The following is a 15,937-nucleotide window of genomic DNA, read 5'->3' as shown; positions in this document are numbered from 1 at the left end:
TTTAATTTGTCTGATTTCTCTCAGACTGTTCAAGTTCAGTTGGAGAATATCCACCACATCATAGATAAGTTTTCACAAATGCCTAAGGTGCCTAACTGGTTTTCCTGGTTTCACTGGAGATGGCCGTTAATTATAGGTCTGCTTTGGTTATGTAACTGTACTCCTATTATGTTAATGTGTGTGTGCAATTTAATTAGTAGTTTAAAGCCTATACATGCTGAAGTTACTCTACAGATATGTTAAAGAAATAATCAATCTTCCCATGTTTTCTTCCACCTGCTACTTCTATAGCTTTTCTTCTTCCTTCCTAATTACAACCCTTAAATAGAACTCGTGCCTCATATCGAATTTACCGAGTATCATAATTCTTCCAAGTGGTAAAGATACCTCAAGACAAGTGCTGGGCATAGAAGCCACAGGGCATAAATATGCAAAGAAGTAAAAAGCTAACCTTTTCAAACAATAAGGCTTCTCTCTCACTTACCAACTTTACATTTCCCTGTATGGCCCCGGAAGATGACTGGTTAGCCAGAGACGGGTAAGATTCCTCAAGGGAGAAACAACCTAAGAGAGGCACAGTCGCAGGGGGGCCATCAGGTGAGAAATTGGGGATCAACAGAGGTGAGGCTTAGAACCTCACCCCCCGTGTTTTGAGAGAAATCTCCTGCATCCGTGGATGTTTTCTTGCCCTTGTCTAGCTTGGATTAACACATAGTCTACAGGCACACACCTGATCATCTACATTTGCTCTCTTACAACACTAAACTATGTTTTCTACCTTTATCTTACATCTACCTACCACTTCAGCATTTTATTAAAAATAATAATAATAAAGAGAGAAATGTGTTATCCACATATAAATCAAGTATAAAAATCAAACGAATATTCATATTTGAGCTGATTGTTTATAGTTCATAATGCACGATCAAAACCGAAAGTTTCTGTGATGACTGCCCTTGTACTGTTCACCATGTAACTTATTCACTATGTAAGAATTTGTTCTCCATGTAAGAACTTGTTCACTATGCTTTAGAAGATTGGAGACTGACAAGAATTAGGCTTGGGGTGGATTAACGATTGTGCATTGAGCATTGACTCCCCTATACAGAATTTTACTGTTGTTAACAACCATTTGATCAATAAATATGAGAGATGCCCTCTCAAAAAAAAAAAAAAGTACAGACTTCCAATTGTAAAATAAATAAGTAAGCAGGATGTAATGTATAGCATAAGGAATATAGTCAAAATATTGTAACAACTTTGTATGGTGATAGCTGGTAGCTAGAATTATCATGTATATAAATGTTGAATCACTGTGTTGTACACCTGAAACTAATGTAATACTGTGTGTCAACTACCCTTCAATAAAAAATAATAAAAAAAAAAAGAATGGTTTGCGGAACAATATCTACTCTTTGTCATTACTGTAAATTTTAAAGTACACATTAGTGTTAAATGCATATTCATGTCCATACATTTAGGACAGTAGAAGTACAAGGACCCAGAAAGGAAACATATAAAATGACTTGACAATGGTGAATGGAGGGAGGGAAATAGTTTTTAGGAGGTGCAGAAAGGACCTCTGCTGTGTGCTACATTTTCTTTCTTTAAAAAAAAAGAGCAACACAACAGATCTGAAGCAGTTAAGGCTAAATGTTAAAGTCAGAGTGGTGGTGGTAAATGTATTTTGTAATTTCCTACGCTTTTCTGTGGTGTTGAAATGCTTCATTAAACAAGAGTGCCTAGTCCATACCAGGCCCTTTCTGAGTGATATGGTTATTGTTTCTGTATCAGGACAGGGGCCGAGATGGACCAGTCCTCAGACCTCTCTGTGGCCATAGTCTTTGTCGATCTCTGCCTCATCTCCCACTGCCTCATGGCTGAGGGACTAGAAGGAGGCCAAAGGACCTTTAGGATCTTGTCCTCTTTGACATTGCTTTTCCAGGGTCCCCAGTAGGTTGACTGGCCATTGTTATGAGCACATCCCTGTGTCCAGCACTCACCTGGCACATCCCCTGAGTGGTGCAATGACTCTGTATGTGTCACACCCTGTAGTGCCCCAATGTACCAATTGTGTAGTGTTTCTTGAATCTTCTTGAAAACAGCTCTTTTATGTTACCATATGCCCCCAAGCTCATAATGGCAGATGCAGGGAAGAGTTATTTTGAGGGCCATAATTTGATTTAGTTACCTCAGGCAATCAAAGATTGTTTAACACCAGAAATAGCTGACTAGAACAGCTGCTAAAACAGTGCTTTGTGTGGGATATAATGAAAGGTTCAGTGTTTTGACAGCCATTTCAGAGGTATGAGTAATAAGACTTCTAAGAAATCCAGATTGCTGCTGCTGCTTTTTTTTTTTAATTCTCTAGATCAGATTTCCCATCTTCTAGTATTCTCTGTGGGTAGAGGATAAAGGAGGGGCATTTTCTCTTTCCCAGAGTCTTCACTCCTTCTATCAGTGGAGTTCAGGTGGCCTGGCCATAACTTAGTATTTAGGCTTTCCAGAAGCCTAATTTGTCCATTCATCAAGCACGTGGACAGGACTTAAACTGTGCTCCCAGCAAAGTGCAGGGCCTAGGGGTCTGAAAGAATCAGTTTGACTCTACTGTCAAGGAGCCCCCAAGTCTGGAAAGAGGAGAAGAAATGGAACAAGACAAAATGTACAAGTAATTTTAAATAAATGCAATAGATACTACAGAAGCAGAACTTAGAGGGAGATCAGAGTTAGAAAGAGGTGGCATTAAATACTGAGTAGTTTGTCATTTGAGGTGGTGGGAAGGGAGAGTTGAGAGACAAGCACAACATTCCAAATGGAGGGGAAATACCGGTTAGTGCTACAAAATGAAAGGGCACTTCTGAGCTAACGGGGATTGTGTATGTACTGATTGGATTGGCCAACTGCATGCCCTGGTTCACAGTACTACTTTCTCTCTGGATGTTTAGTACCTTAAGTTGTCAAAGAATTTTGACAAAAGCTTTCTAGTTATATATGCACTAATGTGAGTATTACAAAATTAGACTATCTGTAATTGACTTTAAAATATTTCAGCATGGACCCTGTGGTAGATGTATATAGAACCTATTCATTTTCATCCAAGTCTTAGTGGAAGTTGGTGGTGCCACTTGTAAATGCACACTCAGGGTTGGTGAGCTGAAGTCTTCACTCCAGGAGAGTCGCCTTTAAGTAACTTAGTTTTCTTTATCTCCAAGTGACACCAGAGGTTTTAGTTAGAATAATGGATGTTGGAGATGGATTTTAATTGGGGACATTTGTGGTGATCAAGATGTGTGGATCAGGTTGAACCTTTTAAGAGGCCTCCCCTCCTGAGTGTTTAAGAGTACAGAAGTCTTGTGAGACATTGAAGATGGGAAAACAGGCACAGTCAGGCTGGTCTGGGAGTTGGGAACAGGCAGAACTCAATAATTCTAGGACCTGGACAGCCTCTGTTGGCTTCTCTGCCCAGGGAGCGATGCTCGGCCTTGGAAGAATCTTCATCCACAGTGACACTCTTTGAGAGGTTCATTAGCCACATAAACCAATCCTTGCCTAAACTCACTAATCCCAGGCTGGAGTTTGTGTTCTTTAAAACCAACATAAATATCACTTTCAGTATTGCTGGCATTTTCCTTCTTCTTTTGATTCAGAAAGAGGGAAGTTTTACAGACATGCAGTTACATGAGTGATGCATTTGTATTTCTAGTTAACATTGAAGGGAATCCAGTTTAGCTAATGTTCTTTTCTGCTTTTCCTTCTAATATGCTCTTCTGTCTGCAGATAACTGAAAAGTAATTGGTCTTTGCAGTAAATCTGAGTCACAGTAATAAAAACAAAATTCACACGTGTGTGGCATTATGTGGAAATCTACCCCTTGGAAAACCGCAGGCTCTAAGGAATTTAATGTGTTTCATATAAGCCAGATCAGACAAATGAATTAATTTCCACTTTGGTGAAAGTTGTTTTTCCTGGTGTGTTCAGGTCAGCTCATGGCCACTGTGGTTTACAGCGAACCTAAATGAGTTCCTGCACTGGGATGAAGACCAAGGACACAACTGTAGGACATCCCCATGGCTAACCTCCCTTAGGCTTCTTGATTAATAACCCTAGTTCAGGAAGTTAAGTGTTGTTCTGATCACTTTACATCCAATGCAGTCAAAGCAGTGAGAAGTTAAATGATTTGTCAGTGCTGCGGAATGGGTAGTAACAGGGTCCGAACCAGAACTGAGTTCTGCATTCTGCTTGACCCATCCATAGCTCTCTCCATGACCTCGGACTGCCGGAGCAGAAGGAAGTGGATTGCAATGGTATTGTGCATGTCAAGATACTACTCAGTATGGTCAGAACCAAACCTCAGCACATTATTACAAGATAACACATCTAGAGATACTGGTGGTGACTGTGTCAGAAGAACTTGTGATTTAGACTCGGCAGGACTTCACAAACGCCTGCTGTGGGCCAGCCGCTGGATTCGGTGCTCCTCTGTGTGCTCTTTATTTTCCACAGTGGCAGACAAAGGGAGACTAGGGGCCTTTCAGCCTCCCCACCCCAGATGCAACTACCATCAGTCCATCCAAAAGCCATCCTTAATAAACACGCAATCTCCATAAAAGTCAAATTCAATAGAGGACTGTCTTGGCATGTTCTAGACAGATTGCCTAACCCCTTATTCTAGCAAGCCTTTTTCCCCTAAGTCTTATTATCAAGAAAAATCTTGAAAGCATGATACTGTCTTCCATTTGCAATTGAGAAAACCCAGGCATTGGAAATAAAGGGTCTTGTCCTAAGATAAAAATTAGCCAGAGTTCCTATTGGTTCTTCAGAGTCCAAACCTGCTCTTTGCTGAGTTCCATCTGACTTTGGAGTAATTATGGGCATTTACTTTATGGGAATCTTTGGGATTCATCCTGCTATGTAAGGGATCTAGTTTATTCAACCTTGTGGAATTTATACATGTGTGTGTCCATGTTACTTTAGAATAGTGTAGAAAGTGTTTGATGTCTAATTCCAGCTCGGTGTGGATAAACGAGGCAAACCTACCTGGAGGGGAGGTGGAGTAAAGGTGGTTATAAGAGAAATTTGCACTCCTGGAAGAAGAAGGCACTGCCTCTTCTTAAGTGAGCACCAGTGTAAGACCATCTGCATTTCTTACATATAAACAGCTAAATTCATTTGTAGACTGCTCAGGTCTGTCTAGACTTGGATGAAGAGTTTCCACCATGGCCTGAACAGATCAGTGGGATTCTCCACCCAAAAAACTCAACTTGTGCTACCACAGTGCCTTTCCTGATGCTCAGCCTAATGACTGACTACTGTAGAGTGCAGACCACACTCCAGTCATCTCTACGTATAACGACCAATGTGACAGATTGCAGGGATTTCCCATTGGGATGGGAAAATGCTTGTTCCATAGCCTTCGTCCAAACCTAAACAAGTGTTCATGCTGCTTGGCCTTTTTCCCTACTAAATTATGAACACCTTAGGGACTCTATTATTCAACTTTTTGCCCACAGGGTTTGCCTTGCACACAGTAGGCACTTGTTAATGTTCATTGAGCTGAAGTGTACTTTCTCAATACAAAAGAAAAGTGGGACAGATTAGAATAATATGTGGGGCAGGCCCAGCACATGACTCAAATATACGTGACTGGTTCCTGGTCTTGTCAAATTGCTCAAATTAAGGATTTGTTTCATAGGTGAAAAGGGAGAAAATAATACACAATGGGCATAATGCAGGTAAAGTAGAGAGACTCAACATTCAAGTGCATAATACCCTACTTATTTTTATTTGAAACAGGCATTAATAAATGCCACCCAAAGTCAGGGACTGAGCTAGGAGCTTTGTTAGCCTCCCATTATTTTTGAAATAATACGATAAATAATAATAAAATAATAAAATAATAATAAAACGAGTGGATTGTCGTTCAGCTTCTGCAGCTTCTTTTGGAGATTGTTAGAATGAGTAATGTAGAGCCTACATCATGTCTAAGATGCAAATTTTATCAAGGCCGGGCACAGTGGAGGGGGTTGTTTGGAGGTCCAACAGAAGGGGTGTGTCTACACTGCCTCTGGGACTTAGGGAAACATAGAGGAAACCTTTAAGCTCTTCTCCCCCTTCTCCACCCTCAGGCCTGCTGGTGGGTACCCTTGATGTTGTGCTGGACTCCAGTGCTCGGGTGGCTCCTTACCGAATCCTATACCAGACTCCAGACTCTTTGGTCTATTGGACCATCGCCTGTGGTAAGTAGAGGTATTCGGGAACATGAAGAAACCTTATGATTAAACAACTTTCTGCCAGAAGGGAAGGAACATTTATTTGTGGAATACAGTCACTTGGTATTTTGGGGTAATTAACCATAGCTATGTCAACAGTTGAACCCCAAATCTCATGGCTTAACACAGTAAAGGTTACTTTCTCCAGTGAAGTCTTGTTTGGACCCTGTGGCCTCCTCCATCTGCAGAGGCACCTTCTGGAACACAAAGCCTCCGAGGTCAACTTAGAAGGGAAATGTGGAAAGTGTAGGCACACCTGTGTTTAACTTTCTTGGCCCAGAAAGACCACTTACACTCACACTCCATTGACTAGAACTAGTTACGTGGCCTCAGCTAAGCTCCAAGGGCAGCTGGGAACTGAAGAGGAACATGTAGAATACTTGAGTGTACTAAGTAATACTTACACATCCTAGCGTAGCTCTTCCTACTGAGTAGGGATCATTCCTTTCTCCTGACGATAATCTGCAATAATATACTGTGCTTAAAATGGTGGTAAACAAGCCTGCTGTTGTTGGATCTCTCACAAGAATTTCTAGTCCAAAGTGGCCAAGATTTTTTTAGTAATTTGTTTTCATGCAGCTTTTCAGATAACCATAGGAAAAGTGAGGGTACAGAACACTTAATTTTTTTACTACCCCTTGACTGTTTTTATTCATAGGTCAGTTTTAGATTTACAGAGAAATTAAGCAGATATTCAGTGAGCTCCTGTATGCTCTCTGCACACAGTTTCCCCTGTTGGTAATATCTTAGTATGGTATACTAGGTATTAATACACCAGTATTGATACACTAGTACTAAATAAAGTCCACTGTTCATTTATATTTCCTTAGTTTTTAGCTATTGTCCTTTTTCTGTTGCAGAATCTCAGCCAGTATACCGTGTTATATTTAGTTGTCATACCTCTTTAGACTTTCCCTTTTTGTGATGACCCTGCCAGTTTTGAAGGGTACTGGTGAGCTGTACTGTAGGATGTCCCTCTATTGGAATTTGGTGTTTTTCTCATGATTAGCTGGGATGATGGGTTTTCATGAGGAAGATCACAGAGATAAAATGCTACTTTTATCACACCATACCAAGCAAGAGTATATAGTATCAACTTGATTTGTTACTGCTGGTATTGTCCTTGATCACCTAGCTAAAGTAATGTTTTCTAGATTCCTCCACAGTCAAGTTACTGTTTTCCTCCCTTTTCTATACTGTACTCTTTGGAAGGAAATCACTTAAGAAATGGGGAGTATTAAACTATCAATTTTTTTTAAAACATTACTTTTATTTTAAAATCTTTTAAAATTGCTTAACATTTGGATCAGAGACAAACCAGACATTCAAATGCCATTATTATGTGTTTATTTGACTATTTGTGGAGTTGAATTTTTCCCTCTTTCATAAGTTTATTAATCAATTGTTTCCACTTCTGTGAATTGTCTCTTCATGTCTTTTAAGCATTTCTTTTCTTTTAAGCATTTTTAATCTTTTTTATTTAGTATTATAACTACCTAGTCTTTTATATATGTAAACTTTGTCATTTGTCCTTCATTATTATTTATGATGCTTGTTTACAAATTCTAAAGATTTTGATAAATGATGAACACAAATTATTACCCTTTTTGTTTTCCTTTAGCAAGGGCAAATTTAATCCAAGATTATGTAAATATTTATTTATATTTATTCTAGTAATTTCATGATTTCATGTTTCACCTTTCAATTTTTAATCCATATGGAATTTTCTTGCTGTAAATTATGAGGTATGCCTTTAACTGTACTTATCCAAGTGGTTGGCCATTTGCTTTATTATCAGTTATTGAATAAATTATCAATTATTATTATCAGTATGGAATCATGAGTATTTATTTTATACTTTGTGGGGGAGTCCAGGACTACTTTACTTATTTTCTTGGTCAAATCATTCCAGCTTTGGCTTCAGGGAGCTCTTTCAGTTGACTTTATTCAGTTTTTAAATTGGTCTCCACTTTATAGGAAGTGCTGTGCTGGGATCTAAAGATATAAAGATAATTATATACAGTCTCTGCTCTTGAGAACTGAAGTAAATATTCCATTATAGCCCAATGTGAACAAGTACCATACAGTGCCATTTGATTGCTGGATACCCAAGTAAATACAGGAATCTCAGCCGGCCTTCTACATAACTCCCCTTGGGGGAAGTCGTCTGGGTAATTTCAGGCTGCTGGAATGCTCCAGTGCCCTAGAAATGCTCCCTCAAGGATTTACTAGTACCCGAAATTCTAACATTGTAGTGTTGTATTCCTTTAAAGTTATTCTGGTTACGATGCAAACAGCCCTGTAAGAAACAATGGAATATATCAATCATTTATACACTCCAGTGAATGAAGACATGGCATCAGGGCTCCGGTGTGGAGGAAACCATGTGGCAGTGAAGGATGGGGACTGGAGTGAGAGGAAGGAGAGGAAGGCTAAAAGCAGAGAGAAGCTGGGACCCTGGAGAAGGCAGGCTGATGTGGTCCAGGATCCTGCAAGATAGTATGCCAGCCATCTGTGCAGTCCAGCAATGAAAAGGGCAACAACCCTATAGCCACTGCAGAAGGGGAAGTGCTCTGTGGTAGTTGGTTGGGAAAGGGTCACATTTAGTTGGCAAACAACCTACAATAGTGTTAAAATGGGCATTGTAGCCAGCAAGTGAAGAAAGAAAGAAAGGATATTAGAAATCAGCCAGAGCAACTAAACCACTCAGCCTAACAAGGCTGTGGAAAGGACACTCTGACACAGTCTCACTCACCTTCCAGCGGTTCCATGACTCGTGCCCAGAGGCTGTGGAGACCCTTGGAGTCCGGAGTCCCTGAGAGCCCTCTGGTGGCTCCCCACAACCCTCTAGGCTCCCCTTCTAGATCACTGAACCTTCCTGGTGTTGCAAGAAGCTGGTTTGTGCCACTGCCACTTTTCTTTTTCTATCTGTTAGCACTAACCTTTTTTTCTTTCCTTGTTGCCTGATATCACCACGCTCAGTTTGTTTCTCAGGCTTTGGCATTCTACAAAGCAGATGCTCCTATGAATGCTCATGTGGGAAAGATCCCAGAGTTACAAAGCTGAATGATTTGCCAAGCCAAGGCCACGGAACACAAGGCAGTAAATGCTGATAGCATGATTTATACCACAAAGAGATAGATGGACTTTCCTTTTCCTGGTTAAGTAATGCCTATCATAACTGCATGACCTCTTTATAATACATCCAGAACAATTTTAGCTTTTGTGCATATTGATTACCCATAGAGATTAGTTCCAGAATTTCCTAGAGGAAGACTCCATGGAGGTGAACATCACCGAGAAAGTCCCATTCACCATTAGTTGCACTTTCTAATTGATTTCTGTTTAAAACCCAATTGCTGACTCCCTTTCATGAGGAGATTTTAAGAGTAGAAGCTGCTACTTTTCAGATTTCTTTCATAGGCTGACCTTACAGTTTGTAACTTTGTTTTTCCTGCAAACTACAAGGTTGGTCTTTGGTGAGACAACATGTCAAGAGATTTTAATTTGCTTGAATTTCATGAATCATTGTTACAAGAGAAGTTTCAGCAGAAAATTGAGTGAACCTAATGCACCGCCCTGTAGAAACCCTAGGATTACAAAACCGTGTTCTATGCCATAAGCCTTGTGAGTGTCTGATATGTATAAATTCAATTAAAGGGTGCATCTACCATTAATGCCACTTTCTAGAGAAGAATAGCAATCTCAATGATTAATTCTAGTCACATGGTTTGCTAAGATTTGAGCCACACAGAGCCAGGCAGGAGTCTTTGGAACTGGTGTTAACTGTTTCCCAATATAATAATCACTTGGACCTTGGCAATATGAACCATGAGAACTGTACAGAAAGTGGGGGGAGAAAAGAAAGAGTTACAGGCATGTCTTGTTTTATTACACTTCATTTTATTGTACCTCACAGATAATGCTTTTTTTTAACCAATTGAAAGTTTGTAGCAACCCTGAATTGAGCAAATCTCTTGGTGCCATTTTTCCAACAGCATTTGCTCACTTTGTGTCTGTGTCACATTTTGGTAATTCTCACACAATATTTCAAACTTTTTCATTGTTATTATATTTATTAGGGGATCTCTGATCAGTGATCTTTCATATTTTCATTATAAAATTTTGGGGTGCCATGAAACACATCGTATAAGATGGCAAACTTCATCAATAAAAGTTGTGTGTGTTCTGACTGCTTTACCAACTAATCTTTCTCCTGCCTCTCTCCCTCTCCCCAGCCCTCCTTTTTCCCTGAGGCACAATATTGAAATTAGGCCAGTTTCTAACCCCGCAGTGGCCTCTAAATGTTCAAATGAAAGGAGGAGTCACATGTCTCTCACTTTAAATGAAAAGCTAAAGATGATTAGGCTCAGTGAGGAAGATATGTTGAAAGCCAGGACAGGCTGAAATCAAAGCCTGTTGCACCAGTCATCCAGGGTGTGAACACGCAGGAAAAGTTCTTGAAGGAAATTAATAGTGCTACTCCAGTAAACACATGAATAATTAGAAAGCAAAACAGCATTATTGCTGATAGAGAAAGTTTTAATGCTCTTGGGTAGAAGATAAAACCATACACCCTTAAAACAAAGCTGAATCTAGAGCAAAGTCCAAACTGTCCTCAATTCTGTGAAAACTAAGAGAGGTGAGAGCTGCAGAAGAAAAGTTTGAAGCTGACAGAGGCTGGCTCATGAGGTTTTAAGGAAAGCAGCTGTCTCCACTACAAAAAAGTGCAACACAAAGCAGCAGGTGCTGATGCAGAAGCTGCAGCAAGTTATCTAGAGGATCCAGCTGGGATCATTAATGAAGGTGCCCACACTAAACAACAGATTTTCAGTATGGATGAAACAGCCTTCTATTAGAAGGAGATGCCATCTAGGACTTTCATGGCTAGAGAGAGGTCAGTGCCTGGCTTCAAAGCTTCAAAGCACAGGCTGACTTGTTAGGGGCTACTGCAGCTGGTGATTTTAAATTGAAACCAGTACTCCTTTACCATTCCAAAAAGTCTCAGGCCCTTAAGAATTATTCTAAATCTACTTTGCCTGTGCTCTATAATGGAATAATAAAGCCTGGATGACAACATGTCTGTTTATAACATTCTTCACTGAATATTTTAAGCCCACTGTTGAGACCTACTGCTCAGACAGAAATATTCCTTTCAAAATGTTACTGCTCATTGGCAATACACTGGCTCACCCAAGAGCTCTGATGGAGATTATAATGAGATTCATGTTTTTATGCCTGACAACACAATTTTCATGCTGTAGCCCATGGAGCAAAGAGTAATTTCAACTTTCAAATCTTCTTATTTAAGAAATACATTTTATAAGGTTGTATTTGCCATAGATAGTGATTCTTCTGATGTATAGGGACAAAGTAAATTGAGAACCTTCTGGAAAGGATTGACCATTCTAGCTGCCATAAGAACATTTGTGGTTCATGGAAAAGAGTCAAAATCTTACCATGAACAGGAGTTTGGAAGAAGTTGATTCCAACCCTCACAGATGGCTTTGAGGGGTTCAGAACTTGAGTGGAAGACATCACTGCAGATGTGGTGGAAATAGAACTAGAATTAGAAGTGGAGCCTGAAGATGGGACTGAATTGTTGCAGTCTCATGATAAGACTTTCACAGATGAGGAGTAGCTTCTTATAGATGAACAAAGGAATTGGCTTCTTGAAATGAATTCTACTCCTGGTGAAAATGCTGTGAAGATTGTGGAGATGACAACAAAGGTCTAGAAGGCAGTGGCAGGGTTTGAGAGGACTGGCTCTCACTCTCAAAGAAGTTCTACTGAGGGTAAAATGCTATTGGACAGCATCTCATGCTACAGAGAAATTGTTCATGAAAGGAACAGTCAACTGATGTGGAAAACTTCATGGTTGTCTTATTTTAAGAAATCACCACAGCCACCCCAGCCTTCAGCAGCCACTGCCCTGATCAGTCAGTAGCCAACAACATGGAGGCAGACCCTCCACACGCACAAAGATCACAACCTGCTCAGAGCTCAGGTGGTGGTGAGCATTTTGAGCAATAAACTATTTTTAAGCTAAGCTATGAACATTTCTTTAGATATAATGTTACTGCATACTTAATAAACTACAGTATAGTGTAAACATGAATTTTATATGCACTGGGAAACCAAAAAATTAATTTGGCTCACTTTATTGCGATATTTGCTCTTTTGTGGCGGTCTGGAACCAAACCTGTAATATCTCCAAGATACGCTTGTGTTTGGTGAACATTATTTTCAAATGTTCTTTATTTTCTTCTAAAAGTCAGTATCCAGGTTGGTTTGAAGATTGATTTTTTTTTAATACTTCCTTGGCATTAGAACCTTTAACTGGGGAGGGGAGTCAAGAACTTTCTTAAGTAATGACTTTCTCTTTTTGCTACCACCCGAATGAAGCCCCATTTTCTTTGGTTGATATTCCACTGTGCCGGCAGATAAAGAAAAGGTTGGGTAATTCAGTTGCCTTCCACATGAGATACACATAATGTAGAAGTTGGTTGGTATTTTACAATCCTTTCTTAGTCTGTGTACATTAGGAAGTATTCTTGTATCCTTGGGAACACAGAATCTTTTCAAAAAGAACTTACTTTTCTTCTTTAAGCAATACATTTTTGTTGTGAAAAATTAGAAAATATAAATAAGCAAAAAGAGTAAGAAATTGGAAAACAATCATGTCACATCACAAACCATCACCTTCCAGACTTTGTATGTGTGTCTCTACACACATACATACGTGTATACATGAATGTAGATACATATGTATGTATAGACTTGCCATGATAATAAAATGTTGTTTCTATAACATCAGTTTTACTAGGTAGATAAAATTATATTGTGTGTATGACATAATTTATCTAACTGATATGCTATTATTGGAAACCCAGGGTTTTTTTCCCCTAATATTGATTGTGTTTTGAACTACCTTATTGAATATCCTCTGAACAAAACGTTTTTACATTCTTTTAATGATCACCTTAGGAAAATTAAAAGAAGTAGACATGCTGGGTTAAAGAGTATGCAGATCTTAAGGCTTTTAGTGTCTCTAGCCTGGTTGCCCTCCAGAAAGATAACCATTTATTCTCTTCATCAGGGTAGGAGTGAACCTTGGCATTTGAGTAAAGTAAGTAAAATTAGGACACCAGTCCCTGATCTTTACTGACAAGGTTGGATGAGGTACCTGGCCCTCTCTTTTCTCAGTGTTTATAAAGCTATGGGTATGTTGTTAGTACCTCTAAGAGATTATAAGAAGAGTTATGTAAGCTTATAATAGTTACACAAGTAGTTGTTCTAGACATAACTGACATAAGTAGCGTGTACACTTTGCAATCCAAACATAATGATGCCACAGTGTCCAGAGAGAGTTCTGCTGAATGTATGTTAGTCAGGCAACAGTTAAAACAGCTGATTTCTTAGTGTTTTGACGTTAGAAGTTAGAAATATCTTCTGCATCACAGTTCAAGATGGGATCTTTGTGTTCTGTTGCTTCTTGTGGTAATAGCAAAAGTAAATGTTTATTTAGGGCTTTGCATGTCCTAGACATGTGCTGAGGACTTTGTGTGTATTATCTTTTTAATCTCCAACACAAACCAGTGTAGTGGGTGTTGTTACCTACATATTACAGATGAGGAATCTGATGCACTAGGAGGTTGAGTAACTATCCACAGTCAGGAAGCCAGTATGTGGTATGGTGGGGACTGAAACCAGGTGTACTTTTCTGATATCAAAATCTGTGATCTGAGCCATCATGTGATATTATTTCCCTGATAACTGTGTTCCTTAATACTCCAGATGATCTAACCTCTACTGACACCTGCCACAGTACTAAGATATGTCAGGAAGTGGTAAAGTATAGCAATTAAAAGCACAGGTTTTGTACCTAGAAAAAAATCTGGATTTGATTTCATAGACATGTGAAAGCCTCAATTTCCTCATCTATGAAAGGATTGCCACTCATACAGTTGCTGTGAGATTATGTGCCATAACATGTCTGAAATTAAAGCATGGCACCAGGCCTTGGTCAGCACAAATAAAATAGATAACATTATCATTATCAATCTGTTCAACCTGTTTATAATTACAGTTTTCATTAGATGTGGGTAGCAATTAAAAGCATAAGTTTTGGACTTAGAAAAATCTAGATTTGAATTCATAGAAATGTAAAAGCCTCAGTTTCCTTATCTATGAAAGGATTGCTATTCATACAAAATGTAGATCTACCTTTTGTTTTCTTAAAATGTTTCAAATCACCACATTATTTTGGATTTTGTCTTTTTTGTCCTCTCCAAATATAAGTGTGTCATTTTTCTGGATGTAAAGAATAAAATGGTGGCTTTGTAAATTCTACAGGTCTCTAGGTGTTACTCCAGTGTACTGGGTATCACTCTTGCTTTCATTTGATGTGAACTTCGACATTATCTTTGTGGCTAAGGGTGTGTTTGGATAAGGCCATAAAATAGATGACTCCTTCATTTGCTTCCCTTTGTTTGAATAGCTTCAAGTGCTCTTCATTTGAGGACTAGATTAACTCTGGGATCCAAACAGCATATCTGAAGTCCTAGCTTGGCTGCTTTTTAATCCCTAGGAGCTTTAATGGGTTTGTTTTGCTTTGTTTTGTTTTCTACTCTGTCATGAGTGGCTTTTCTTTTTGCAGGTACATGTACATATATACCTACATATGTGTAGACACGCACTGTCTTGTTCAGTGTGAATTTGCCATCTTGGTTATTCTGGAATTCAGGTTTTTAAGTCACCACTGCAATCTCAGAACCAAAATGTGGGTAGCAATTAAAAGCATTTTTCTTTTCTGCTATCATGCATCACAAAGAAATATCCACTGAATATCTATCAGTAGGGCCTTAAGCCTTTTTTCTTAATCTTCAGAGGCCAGATATGAAGAATCAATTTGTAGCTCCATCTTAATGCTTCTTAATTTTTATTTCAAGTACTTCAAGGTACATTTCAAACTTGATGAAAAATTAGGCAAGGATGACTTGGTGTTTTCATCATCAGAGATAATGTTTCAATTTTGCCCAGATATATGCACAGAGCCTGCGGCTAGTATTCTAAAAAAAGACACTCCAAATGATAAAGACTCCCATTTTTCCAAAATTAATTTCTAAATAACCTTAAGCCCATCAAGTGTTGATCTGGTTTTAACTACAGCAGGATGGCTTGGCTTTCCTGAAGGATTCACATTCCCAACACCAGCTCTTTGTTGTTCCAGCTGATGGCAGTCAGGGCCACTTGCTTTCCTGCTGTATCTCTGTAAATGAAGCCTTTCTACAAAACTGGCAGACAATCCCTTCCTTTCTCTTCTGAGTGTCTAACACATTTTGCTCAAACTGCTGGGTAAACAGATCAGTCTCTTTTCAGACTCTGGTGCAAGAGCTTCATGTTATCTTACTTTAAACAACAACAAAAGATGAGTTCCAAGATCTTAAATATTGCAGCACCTGTAGGTATTTTCTTGAGAGATGAAAAATCTATTTGTAAGGAACATTTAGGATTTCAGCATGTTTCCCTTGGAGCCTTGCTGGTTCATTAAGAGTCGTCCATCAAAAGTGACAGTTGCTCTCAGACTGTTAACAAGGTATTTGCTCTGTGATCTCTGAGAGGTAATGTGGCCCCTTTGTTCAGGAGTGAGAAGTGGACAGAAATGG

The 15,937-nt window shown here is 39.1% G+C and overlaps 1 protein-coding gene across 2 annotated transcripts in view; it reads left to right on the top strand.

Moving 5' to 3' along the window:
• Positions 1-15,937, top strand: part of TBC1D9 (TBC1 domain family member 9) — a 135,234-nt gene that overhangs the window by 57,075 nt on the left and 62,222 nt on the right. For both annotated transcript variants that reach the window (XM_036931229.2, XM_036931289.2), the window contains exon 2: positions 6,126-6,236. In XM_036931229.2, coding sequence (XP_036787124.2) covers positions 6,126-6,236 — 111 coding nt within the window. The remainder of the gene's footprint in view (positions 1-6,125; positions 6,237-15,937) is intronic.

The sequence above is a fragment of the Manis pentadactyla genome, chromosome 5, assembly GCF_030020395.1.
Source record: "Manis pentadactyla isolate mManPen7 chromosome 5, mManPen7.hap1, whole genome shotgun sequence".
NCBI lineage: Eukaryota > Metazoa > Chordata > Mammalia > Pholidota > Manidae > Manis > Manis pentadactyla.
Note: the sequence above shows the minus strand (reverse complement) of the source record. Positions and strands in the feature narration are given on the sequence as shown.